Below are 12,227 nucleotides of genomic sequence, written 5' to 3'. Positions count from 1 at the left end.
GAAGGTCACAGAAGCACGACCTGTAACTTTACGTCTTGTTCCACATTTTCTCCAGCCTGACATGTTTTGTTACCAAAGTCACAATAAAGTTGTACATGATTTTTGCATTCATTTAAAGCACGTGCTGCCTTCCTTAACTAACTTTTTTCATTATTTTCAGGACCGTGAACTCCAAGAAAGGCATGAGGAGGAGAAGAGAGAAGCATTTCGCCGGGCTATCATTGAGGAGGAGAGACAGAAACTTCTCAAGCAACATGCCTCACAGTTACTGGGATATCTGCCAAAAGTGAGTATTTGTCTTGTTCAATAAATATTGTAACTACACAGTCTTTGTGCAGATGCATTGATCACCATCTTGTATATTACTGTAATGAAGAGAGCATCTTTAGGTAACTCCAGGAACAGGAAGCCTACAGAATAAAAAGGCATCAATCTACCATAAAACCATATTGAGGGAAAAAGCAAGGTGCTATCATGGTTCAGGAAAATCAAATTACTTGTACTAATGATCATATTTTCCCTACACCCTGACGACACTGTAGAGACATTAAAATAGAAGAAATCCCTAAGGGAGGGATCAACACTGAAAAAACGTTCATCCCAAAGGAGAGGTCAGAGTCTTCCAAATTCAGCATGTAGTGCTTAAAGAAAACAATATGAAGACCAGACTTCTGCAATACTTACCTGATCTACTGATGCATTGGCCTTTTCTGCCCAGGAAGTGACTATGTCTCTTATAGATTGAGCCTTAATATTTTGAGGAGGATTGTGACTAGACGAACAATGGGTCAGAGCTATGGCAATTCTAACCCATCTAACTATGGAGGCTTTTGTAGCAGTCTTTCCCTTATTGAGGCCCTAACCATATCAAACTTGGATAAAAGTTTCTGCCCAGGGCCTGTAACTTCAAGGTATTTAAGAAAGCATCTCATAATGTCTAAAGAATGAAGCATTACCTAACTCTGAGATCTCGGATTCTGACAGAGTGAAGGAGAACTACAGTTTTTCTTGGGAACTATGAAACCTAAAAATTACTTAAGGAAGTAAATCTGGGCAAGTTTTATAACAACCCTGTTCTCAAGGAATGTTCTGAAAGGTGGATTGATTCAAATGCTTTTATTACACAAACCCTTTTAATTGAGGTTAAAGCTACTAGAAGAGCAGTTTTCAGAGTGAGCACTCTAACAGTGGCAAACGAAAGATGTTCATATCGATTCTGGTTGAGGGTATTGAGCACCAGATTCAGATCCCAATGTGCTTCTTTCGGACCATCCTATGGTCTAGACTTAAAGACAGGATTGATAACCCAAGGTGGAGAATTGGGCCCTATGAAGATCTGGATTCTTGGGAAGTATCAAGGGGTTAAGGATTTACATAAATCTTAGCCATGTGCTCCATGCTGTCCTGGGCCAGACGGAGAAGGGGGGTGGGCGCAATTAGGAAAATTCTGGCTCCCTCCTCCTGAATTTTCTTCACCACCACAGGAATTAAAAGGAAGGGGGGGGGGGGGAGTGTAAGGTAGGTGAAAATCTCATCTTTTGAAGGAGGGCATACACCCCACTAGGAGATTCCTTGGGGTTTAGGGAAAAAACGCTTGTACCTGGCGATTCCTCCTGATGGCAAACAGATCTGTTTCCTGAAGACCTTGCAAACCACAAATCTGACTGAAGATTTCTCGATTCAAGGTCCATTCTCCCTGGCTGAGCAGGTGACATCTTAGGTAATCGGCTATGAGATTCTCCAACTTTTGGTGGATATGGATGAAAGATTTCTTTCTACCAACATCAAAGTTTCTTTAAATTTTGTGAAAATTCTGGACACCATGGAAATACCGAAGGGTAGGTACTGTTACTGCAGATGAAGAAGGTGTCCCATGATTTTCACTTCAACTCTGACATATTTTCTTCAGATCTATCACAGACATGAAACACAAGGGGTGTAGCAGCTGTACGCTAGATTTTAGCATTTAAATTTCAAATGTTGTGGTTTTTAGATGAACGTTTAGGGCCTTCAGATTGATAATTTTTTTGAAAGAACCATCTGGCTTCCTGACTACAAAGACATAGCTGTAAAACACCTGCCCAATTTCTGCTTCTGGCACTCTGACGAAAACTTGTTTTTCTAACAAAACGATCACTTCTTCCGCTAATATAGTTTGGGGTTTTTTTTGCTCCCAATCTTGTTTGTATTATCTTTTTTGTGAAGAGTGGTAATCTAGTCTGAGACTCTGACCAACAGAACTTACCACCCACTGGCTGGCTGGAAGCAAGGCCCAAAAAAATTCTCAGCCATCCCCTTCTCCAGGTAAAAATAAAACAAAAAAGAAAAGTGATTTCACCTTTAGGTCATGGCTGTAGGTATCCCTTAAGAACAGGAACCCCACATTGATGTGTAGAGAGTGGTTCCGCCTTTTTATTCTGTAGTTTTCCTGTTCCTTGGGCAGATCCTCTCTCTCTATGGTTCTGTAAGGTAATAGGGAAAAGTTATCTTTGTCACTTTTACTGCACAGTGAATGGCGTAAAAGAAAATAAACCAATTCTTGAACTGCTGTTTATTTGTTCATCCTACCTTCCAGAAATCAGTATATTAGACTTGATTTACATTTATCCTGTGCTCTATACTGAGCACTTATTTTGGGGACTCCATCTAAATCCCCCCAACAAACACAATTCAGACGAAACGAAGACCAAAATATTCAATATAGTAAGGCAGATGGAAACACTTTGGATCCCATCTGTCCTTTGTTCCAGCAGTGTCTGTCTTTTCAGGCACAAAAGTGTTGTTGACTGCAGTTGTGGGCATGCCTAAGGCTGGTTTCACATTTGCGGACGAGGGCTTTTCGGAGGACTGTGTAGTTCCTCCGTTAAGCCCCGCCCACTGCGTACCCTATCTTTAACATTGGGTACGCAGGCCATTCGGATATATGTGGATGCCTCCGCATGCATCGTTGCAACATGTTGCATTTTGTTGCGGTCGGCGCAGCGTGAAAACGACGCATGTGGAGGCATTCGCATACATCCGCATGGCCTGCGTGCTCAGTGTTAAAGATGGAGTACGCAGGACGCATGCCGTAGACGGAGCTGAGGGAAGAGGCGCGGCAGTGGGTGGGGCTTAACGAAGGACGTACGCAGTCTGCCGCAGAGCCCTCATCCGCAAATGTGAAACCAGCCTAAGAAGTCTCGAAAGCTTGCTTTGTAACATCATTTATTTTATTTTTGTTAACCTTGTAGTTAAGATACCTTTTAATGGCTATCTTGTTTTCCCACAGAGAGCATTCTTTTGCTTAAAAGATAGGACACTGCTGGAGCGGAGGCCAAACAGAGTCCAAAGTATTAACTCTATCTGCCTATTTCACTATAGTTATAGTGACTAATTCCTTCAAGGATTTTGTCTGATAATGAGGCACTTAGAACTTTATCTGACCTCTGTTCTGACAATGGCCATTCTTTTAGACCTGAGAATAAGGGTACTGTCACACTCTGCAACTTTCCAACGATCACGACCAGCGATACGACCTGGCCGTGATCGTTGGAAAGTCGTTGTGTGGTCGCTGGGGAGCTGTCACACAGACAGATCTCCAGCGACCAACGATGCCGAAGGCCCCGGGTAACCAGGGTAAACATCGGGTTACTAAGCGCAGGGCCGCGCTTAGTAACCCGATGTTTACCCTGGTTACCATCGTAAAAGTAAAAAAAAAAAAAAACAGTACATACTCACATTCCGGTGTCCGTCAGGTCCCTTGCCGTCTGCTTCCCGGACTGACTGAGTGCCGCTGTAAAGTGAAAGCACAGCACAGCGGTGACGTAACCGCTGTGCTCTGCTTTCACTTTACGGCCGGCAGTCAGTCAGAGCGGGAAGCAGACTGCGAGGAACCTGACGGACACCGGAATGTGAGTATGTACGGTTTGTTTTTTTTTACTTTTACGATGGTAACCAGGGTAAACATCGGGTTACTAAGCGCGGCCCTGCGCTTAGTAACCCGATGTTTACCCTGGTTACAAGCGAACGCATCGTTGGATCGGAGTCACACACACCGATCCAACGATGACAGCGGGAGATCCAGCGACGAAAGAAAGTTCCAAACGATCTGCTACGACGTACGATTCTCAGCAGGGTCCCTGATCGCTGCTGCGTGTCAGACACAGCGATATCGTATGGATATCGCTGGAACGTCACGGATCGTACCGTCGTAGCGACAAAAGTGCCACTGTGAGACAGTACCCTTAGTGTTGAACAAAAGCACAGAATAAATGTGAATCTAGCCGTAAAAGTGATCAAAACATGTTTTGCCCTGCAAAATGCTACAAATAAAAGCTGCAACTCTTTCTACAGTTGCCACTAAGATGTTATTTGTTTAAGGGAACCTGTCACCCCGTTTTTTCAGTATGAGATAAAAATACCGTTAAATAGGGCCTGAGCTGTGCTTTACAATAGTGTATTTTTTGTGCCCTGATTCCCCACCTATGCTGCTGAAATACCTTACAAAAGTCGCCGTTTTCGCCTGTCAATCACGCTGGTCTGGTCAAAAGGGCGTGGTGAAATGGCTGTTTCACCCCCACCTCTTGCTTATCTTCCCGGCGTTGGCGTAGTGGTTCGCGCATGCACCATGTACTCATGGTTGTGTTGTTTTGCTTTTTTTCTGCTGTTCTGCAACTTATGGCCTCTGCAAATGGCAACCGCCAACTAATCCAGCAACATCTGAGCTCGAAAAGTCAAATGGTGCTCCTTCCTTAGACCTGCTGTTTAGCCATCAATAGTTTCTGGGGTATCACATTGTTCAAGAGAAATTGTGTAACAATTTTATGAATCCGTTTTCAGCTATTGTCCCTTGTAAAAATGAAAAAATTGCAGCTAATATAACATTTCAGTGGTAAAAATGTAATTTTTATTTCGACAGCCCAATGTTATAAAATTCTGTTGTGCTACTGTGGGTTCAAAACACACTGTACATCCCTAGATGATTTCCTTGAGCAGTGTAGCTTCCAAAATGTTTTTTTTTTGTTCTGTTTTGGTACCTCAGGGGCTCTACAAATGCGACATAGTGTCCCCAGTCTATTCCAGCCAAAATTGCGCTCCAAAAATTAAAGCAATCTTTCGTTTCTAAACCCTGGTAGCACCATGTCTAACACCAGTAACACCCCCTTTCATTTACAGTGAGTTCTGGAAGTAAATTCTTTTGGAGATCAATGTTTGGCCCATAGATTTTAACTGCTCATTTACATATTAAAACTGTGAATTTCTCTGTACTTAAGACATCAGACCGCAGATATCAAGGTATTATTTTGCTCAGCTTCCTATGCCCTACATGCCCACTGTAGGTGGCCTAGCAGGGTTGCTCCTACTGACATATTACCTTGAAAGGGAACCTGTCAGGTTCCCCTTGGCTTAAAATCCCGCAGCATTAACATACAGTATATATGACTAAATTCCCATGGAGCGTTAGTTTCCCAAGTCAAGTTGGCCCTTTTTCCATGTTATCACGCCTCTGTATGAGCCGGCTTCATCGCCATATCCTGCAAATCTTGCGCATGACCAGAAGAGCAGAAGACTGGTGATGGTGCGTCTATGAAGCCAGGAAGCGTACACGTTTCACGTTATCTACTGATATGGATCCCTGCAGTTACGTTTGGCAGCCTCTGGCATTGTATGTATTTTTACTATTTCACGTATATTTTTAATGGTCAAATAAAATTCAGTATTTTAAGGCTTATGTACTCTTTGGGATTGTTTACCCCATTCTCTTTTGGCTTAAAATAATGTTATCATGCCTACAGGGGCATGATGGCATGGAAAGAGGGCTGACTAGTCTGGTGAAACTAATGCCCCATCAATTAGTCAAACCCCTCATTAGCATCCGAAAGCGGAAGTTAAAACTACTTTCTTTAAACCTAGATTTCAGTGAATAACTTTATACAGATCAGACTCTCGCATACCATGGAAACCTTCAAAAGGAACCTAAGACCTACCTCTTCCGACAAGCCTACAACCTGCAGTAACCACCGATCCACCAAACCTCTGCACGAGCAGCTCTACCCTCATTTATTGTATCCTAACCCATCCCTTGTAGATCATGAGGTTCCTCTCTCCTCTTGTACTCTTGTACCAGACGTGACTTTTATTGTTTAACCCCTTAACAACCCCGATACGCCTTTTCAAGGCGGCACTTAAGGGGCCTTATTCCTCAGCGCCACTTTTTAATGGCGCTGAGAAATAAATGTATAGTGCCCTCCAGCATTAGAAAATCTCCAAGGTCTCAGCTACCCGACATGAATTCGGGTCGGTTTTTACCGTCCCCTGTCACGTGATCGCCATTGTTCACTGAATAACGGCGATCACACACACACAAAAAAAAGTCTGATTTTGCATTCCTTTCTCTCTCCTCTGATATGATCCAAGATATCAGAGGAAAGAGAAATGGAGTCCCCCAACCCATCCCCGGATCCTCCTGTTCCGGCCTTCCATGTCCTCTTCCTGGAAGAAAATAGCGGGTGCATGCACAGTGCACCCGCCGAGATTTTTCCTATTGGTTCATTTTGATCACTGTCAGGCTTGAACTGGCCCATAGGGTAACTGGAATCCCCCGGTGGGCCCCAGTACAGATCTTGGCCTACAACCCCACTGTATGGGCAGTACTTGGCATAATTCACTTGATTCACTCTGTACATAAAAAAGCAACATATCATCATTCATTACCCAAACTACCCAGTTTATTATTATATAGAGATATAGGTAAATATGTGAACGAGGGTAGTGTCATATTTGTATGCAGGTGAAAAGTAGCCCCCCCCCCCAAAGTTAATGTTACTGGTTGGCCCTTGGCACCCCAGTCCGACACTGATCACTGTGATAGACCTTATCACAGTGATCAAAATAAAAATATTTTTTTCCATTCTTTGCAGTAAGGGTTAGGGATGGGGTTGGTGTTGTATTAGAGTCGGGGTCGTGGTTAGGGTTGTGGTTTGTGTTAAGAGTGTGTTGGATTTAGGGCTGTGTTAGGGTTGGAGTTCGAATTGTGGAGTTTCTACTGGTTAGGCACATCAGGGGGTCTCCAAACGCGATATGGTGCCCGCCATCGATTCCAGCCAATTTTGCATTCAAAAAGTCAAATGGTGCTCCCTCTCTTCTGAGCCCTGCCATGCACCCAGACAGTTGCTTTCCCCCACATACGGGGTATCGGCGCACTCAGGAGAAATTGCACAACAAATTTTGTGGTCCATTTTCTCCTGATACTCTTGTGAAAATAATAAGTTTGGGTCTAAGGTGAATTTTTTGTGAGAAAAGTTAAATGTTATTTTTTTCCTTCCACATTGCTTTAGTTCTTGTGAAGCACGTGAAAGGTTAAGCTTCTTGAATGTGATTTGGAGCACCTTGAGGGGTGCAGTTTTTAGAATTGTGTCACTTTTGGGTATTTTCTGTCATATTGACCCCTCAAAGTCACTTCAAATGTGATATAGTCCTTAAAAAATGGTTTTGTAAATTTTGTTTGAAAAAATAAGAAATCGCTGGTCAACATGCCCTTATAACTTCCTAGCAAAATAAAGTTTCCAAAATTGTGCTGATGTAAACTAGACATGCGTAAATTTTTTATTTATTAACAATTTTGTGTGACACCACTCTCTGATTTAAGGGCACAAAAATTAAAAGTTTGAAGATTGAAAAATGTTCAAAATTTTTGCCAAATTTCCATTTTTTTTCGTACATAAACACAAGTCTTATAGAAATTTTTTACCACTAACATGAAGTGCAATAAGTACAAAAACAATCTCCGAATCAGTGGGATACGTTGAAGCGTTCCAGAGCTATAACCTCATAAAGTGACAGTGGTCAGAATTGTAAAAATTAGCTTGGTTAAGGTCAAAATTGGCTTGGTCACTAAGGGGTTAAGATTACTGTAATCATTTTTATTATGCATATTCATTTTCACATGTAAAGTGCCATGGAATAAATGGTGCTATAATAATAAGTAGTAATAATAATCATGCAGGGCTGATTAGGCAGGGAATTTAGTCATATATATTAATGCTGCAGGGTTGGAGGGTATGGGGGACCTGAAAGGTTTCCTTTAATAGTGCTGTTGTCTGTAATCGGTCTTTTTTAAGTTGTATTAATGTTATTTTCTATAAATTTCAGGGCATATTTAAAAATGAAGAGGACCTCGGTATGTTTGATGAGGAGTTTCGGAAGACTTTTCAGAAGCGTAGTACCGACCTATTCTCTGATGAAGACTGGGATTCCTAAATGAGGATATTTCCTGTTTTACCTATTGCTTACAAGTCTTCAACTACCTAGAAATATATTTAATTTTTATGATTTATATGTATATTACTCGTATCATTTTATTTTGATATTAATTATAATTTAAAGCCGATATCTCATAAAAGTGTAACAATCTTTGATGCTGATATCTTTAAATATAACAAATCAATAAATGTTTTCCTCTGATTACTCTATGCAGAAGACTTTTTTTTACTTATGACAAATCTTTTTAGAATATCAGCTTACTGGAAGTAATTCTGCCAAGATCAAAGAAAATAAATCCGAAAAAGATTGTATAACCTATATGGCTTGGACCATTAACCCCTTCCCAACATACCTATTTTCTATATTTGAGTATTATTTTTTTTCCTCTTCTTCTTCCAAGAGCTATAACTTTAAAACCGCTTAAATCCAAAGAAACTGCTGACCATCTATAATGGTAGTGCAAAAAAAGAAGGTTCGGATTGGGAGGGTGTGCATAAAAATATTAATGCTTTATTCCATTTGATTAAAAATATCCATGATAGGAGATGAAGCTACTCTGAAGCGTTTCTGTGCCTGGGGCGGGAATTATCCAGACCTACAAGGCGCAGAGCTCTGTGCGCTTTATCAAGTTCTATTTCCCGGCCTGGAGGACGGCCCAGAAGGTAAGATAGACTTGATAACAGAAGAAATATCCACTTACTATTGCTGGTCTTGGTAAATGAGTCATTGTGTTAATTTCTGAGTGAGGCCTAGTTTTACTCTGGCCCCATGACTATTTATTGCACCCTATCATACCTCTTTAGCCATTTTCCTATTTTCCTGTATCTCCTGTATTCTGCGTCGCTGTGATCTGGTCTTCAGTCTTTCAGGTAATGTCTTAGTATAGGACCAATAGAATATGAGTGGCCCCATTACAGAAACTGACCCCCATAGCACTGGTGATGTTACTTGTACTGGAGTTACATGCGACCTGCTCTGTATATAGCGCCCCCTGTAGTCCCCGCTGCTGAAGCAGCTGCCTCTATGTATATAGCATGTAAGACACTTTATTATAGCCAGATCAGCAGCCAAGTCTGATTCTAGCTCTGAAATATTGAGCATCAGCGATCACTCACATCATGTCACTGTGTAAGGTGAAGTGCACACAAATAAAACACACAACACAATATATTATTTGAGTTTTTTTAATTGGAATAGCAATAAGCAACATTGTAATGAAAATATGAAGGGGTTACATCAAAATACAAATATCTCAGTAAACAAAACTAACAATCACAGACTGGTACAGAGGGAAGAGGACCCTGCGCTTGTGGGCTTACATTCTACAGGATTATGGGGAAGGAGACAGTAGGTCGAGGGTTGCGGTCGCTCCAATGGTGTTGAGGTGGCCGTGTGGTCTTTACAGGCTGTAAGCTTCTTTGAAGAGGTGGGTTTTCAGGTTTCTTTTGAAGGATCCAAAAGTAGTGGATAACCGGATGTGTTGGGGCACTGAATTCCAGAGGATGGGTGATATTCGGGAGAAGTCTTGGAGGCGATTGGGTGAGGAGCGAATAAACGTGGAGGAGAGAAGGAGGTCTTGGAAGGACCGGAGATTACGTGAGGGAAGATATTGAGAGATTAGTGTGGAAATATACGGAGGAGAAAGATTATGGATGGCTTTGTAGGTCAGTGTTAGTAGTTTAAACTGGATATGCTGGGAAATTGGGAGCCAGTGAAGGGATTTGCAAAGAGGGGAAGCAGGAGTGTAGCGAGGAGAGAGATTAGTCGGGCAGCAGAGTTAAGGATGGACTGGAGGGGTGCGAGAGTGTTAGAAGGAAGGCCACAGAGGAGTATGTTGCAGTTTACATAGAAAGTATATGTGCAACTCCTGAGAATCCAGCATGACTGAAAAATCCAAACAAAGTCTAAGCTGCACAAAAAAACAATAAATTGCACTGAATTGCAAAGCACACTGCATGTGTGCACAGAGACAAAAAAAACAGACACTTATCTTATCTGAATTGGCAGCATGGCATGAGGAGCCAGAGAGAGATGCAATCCCTCCAAGTACAATAGACAACTGGCACTGACTCATGGAGCCTGCACACCTAGATACCTAATAGGGCTGCAATCAGCAGAAACACCTGCCCAGATTACAACCCCAAGACAACTGCACTACCACCAACAACCACCGGAGGGAGCCCAAGAGCAGAATTCACAACAGTACCCCCCCTTGAAGAGGGGTCACCGAACCCTCACCAGAGCCCCCAGGCCGATCAGGACGAGCCAGATGAAAGGCACGGACCAAATCAGCAGCATGGACATCAGAGGCAAAAACCCAAGAATTATCCTCCTGGCCATAACCCTTCCATTTGACAAGGTACTGAAGCCTCCGCCTCGAAAAGCGAGAATCCAAAATCTTCTCAACCACATACTCCAACTCCCCATCAACCAACACAGGAGCAGGAGGATCAACAGAGGGAACAACGGGCACCACATATTTCCGCAATAAAGATCTATGGAAAACATTATGGATGGCAAGAGGCCGGAAGGGCCAAACGAAAAGACACCGGATTAATAATCTCAGAAATCCTATAAGGACCAATAAACCGAGGCTTAAACTTAGGGGAAGAAACCTTCATAGGAACATGACGGGAAGACAACCAGACCAAATCCCCAACCCGAAGCCGGGAACCAACACACCGACGACGGTTAGCAAAACGCTGAGCCTCCTCCTGAGACAACACCAAATTGTCCACCACATGAGCCCAAATCTGCTGCAACCTGTCAACCACAGAATCCACACCAGGACAATCAGAAGGTTCAACTTGCCCCGAAGAAAAACGAGGATGAAAACCAAAATTACAAACAAAAGAAGGGCGAAACCAAGGTAGCCGAACTAGCCCGGTTATTAAGGGCAAACTCAGCCAATGGCAAGAAAGCCACCCAATCATCCTGATCTGCAGACACAAAGCATCTCAAATAAGTTTCCAAAGTCTGATTAGTTCACTCGGTCTGGCCATTTGTCTGAGGATGAAATGCGGAAGAAAAAGACAAATCAATGCCCAGCCTAGCACAAAAGGCCCGCCAAAACCTAGAAACAAACTGGGAACCTCTGTCAAACACAATATTCTCCGGAATACCATGCAAACGAACCACATGCTGAAAAAACAACGGAACCAAATCAGAAGAGGAAGGCAATTTAGGCAAAGGCACCAAATGAACCATCTTAGAAAACCGGTCACAAACCACCCAGATAACCGATATCCTCTGGGAAACTGGAAGATCTGAAATAAAATCCATAGAAATATGCGTCCAGGGCCTCTCAAGAACCGGCAAAGGCAAAAGCAACCCACTAGCACGGGAACAACAAGGCTTGGCCCACGCACAAGTCCCACAGGACTGCACAAAAGAACGCACATCACGCAACAAAGAAGGCCACCAAAAGGACCTACCAACCAAATCTCTGGTACCAAAAATACCAGGATGGCCAGCCAACACAGAACAATGAACCTCAGAAATCACTCTACTAGTCCATCTATCAGGAACAAAGAGTTTCCCCACTGGACAGCGGTCAGGTTTGTCAGCCTGAAATTCCTGCAGAACCCGTCGCAAATCAGGGGAAATGGCAGAAAGGACCACCCCTTCCTTCAGAATGCCGACCGGCTCAAGTACCTCAGGAGAATCAGGCAAAAAACTCCTAGAGAGGGCATCAGCCTTAATATTCTTAGAACCCGGAAGATACGAAACCACGAAATCAAAACAGGAGAAAAACAAGGACCATCGAGCCTGTCTAGGATTCAGCCGTTTGGCAGATTCGAGGTAAATCAGATTTTTATGATCAGTCAAGACCACAATACGGTGCTTGGCTCCCTCAAGCCAATGTCGCCATTCCTCAAACGCCCACTTCATAGCCAACAACTCCCGATTGCCGACATCATAATTGCGTTCAGCAGGTGAAAACTTACGGGAAAAGAAAGCACACGGTTTCATCAAGGAACCATCAG

General features: G+C 42.9%; 1 protein-coding gene across 1 annotated transcript in view; it reads left to right on the top strand.

Moving 5' to 3' along the window:
• The window catches only part of MNS1 (meiosis specific nuclear structural 1), a 36,735-nt gene extending 28,293 nt beyond the window's left edge, over positions 1 to 8,442 (top strand). The window contains exons 9-10 of the mRNA XM_077263802.1: positions 161 to 286; positions 8,131 to 8,442. Of these exons, the coding sequence (XP_077119917.1) occupies positions 161 to 286; positions 8,131 to 8,238 (234 nt within the window). The 3' untranslated portion in view covers positions 8,239 to 8,442. The remainder of the gene's footprint in view (positions 1 to 160; positions 287 to 8,130) is intronic.
• Positions 8,443 to 12,227: the final 3,785 nt, after the last annotated feature.

The sequence above is a fragment of the Ranitomeya variabilis genome, chromosome 5, assembly GCF_051348905.1.
Source record: "Ranitomeya variabilis isolate aRanVar5 chromosome 5, aRanVar5.hap1, whole genome shotgun sequence".
In the NCBI taxonomy this organism is placed as follows: domain Eukaryota; kingdom Metazoa; phylum Chordata; class Amphibia; order Anura; family Dendrobatidae; genus Ranitomeya; species Ranitomeya variabilis.
Note: the sequence above shows the minus strand (reverse complement) of the source record. Positions and strands in the feature narration are given on the sequence as shown.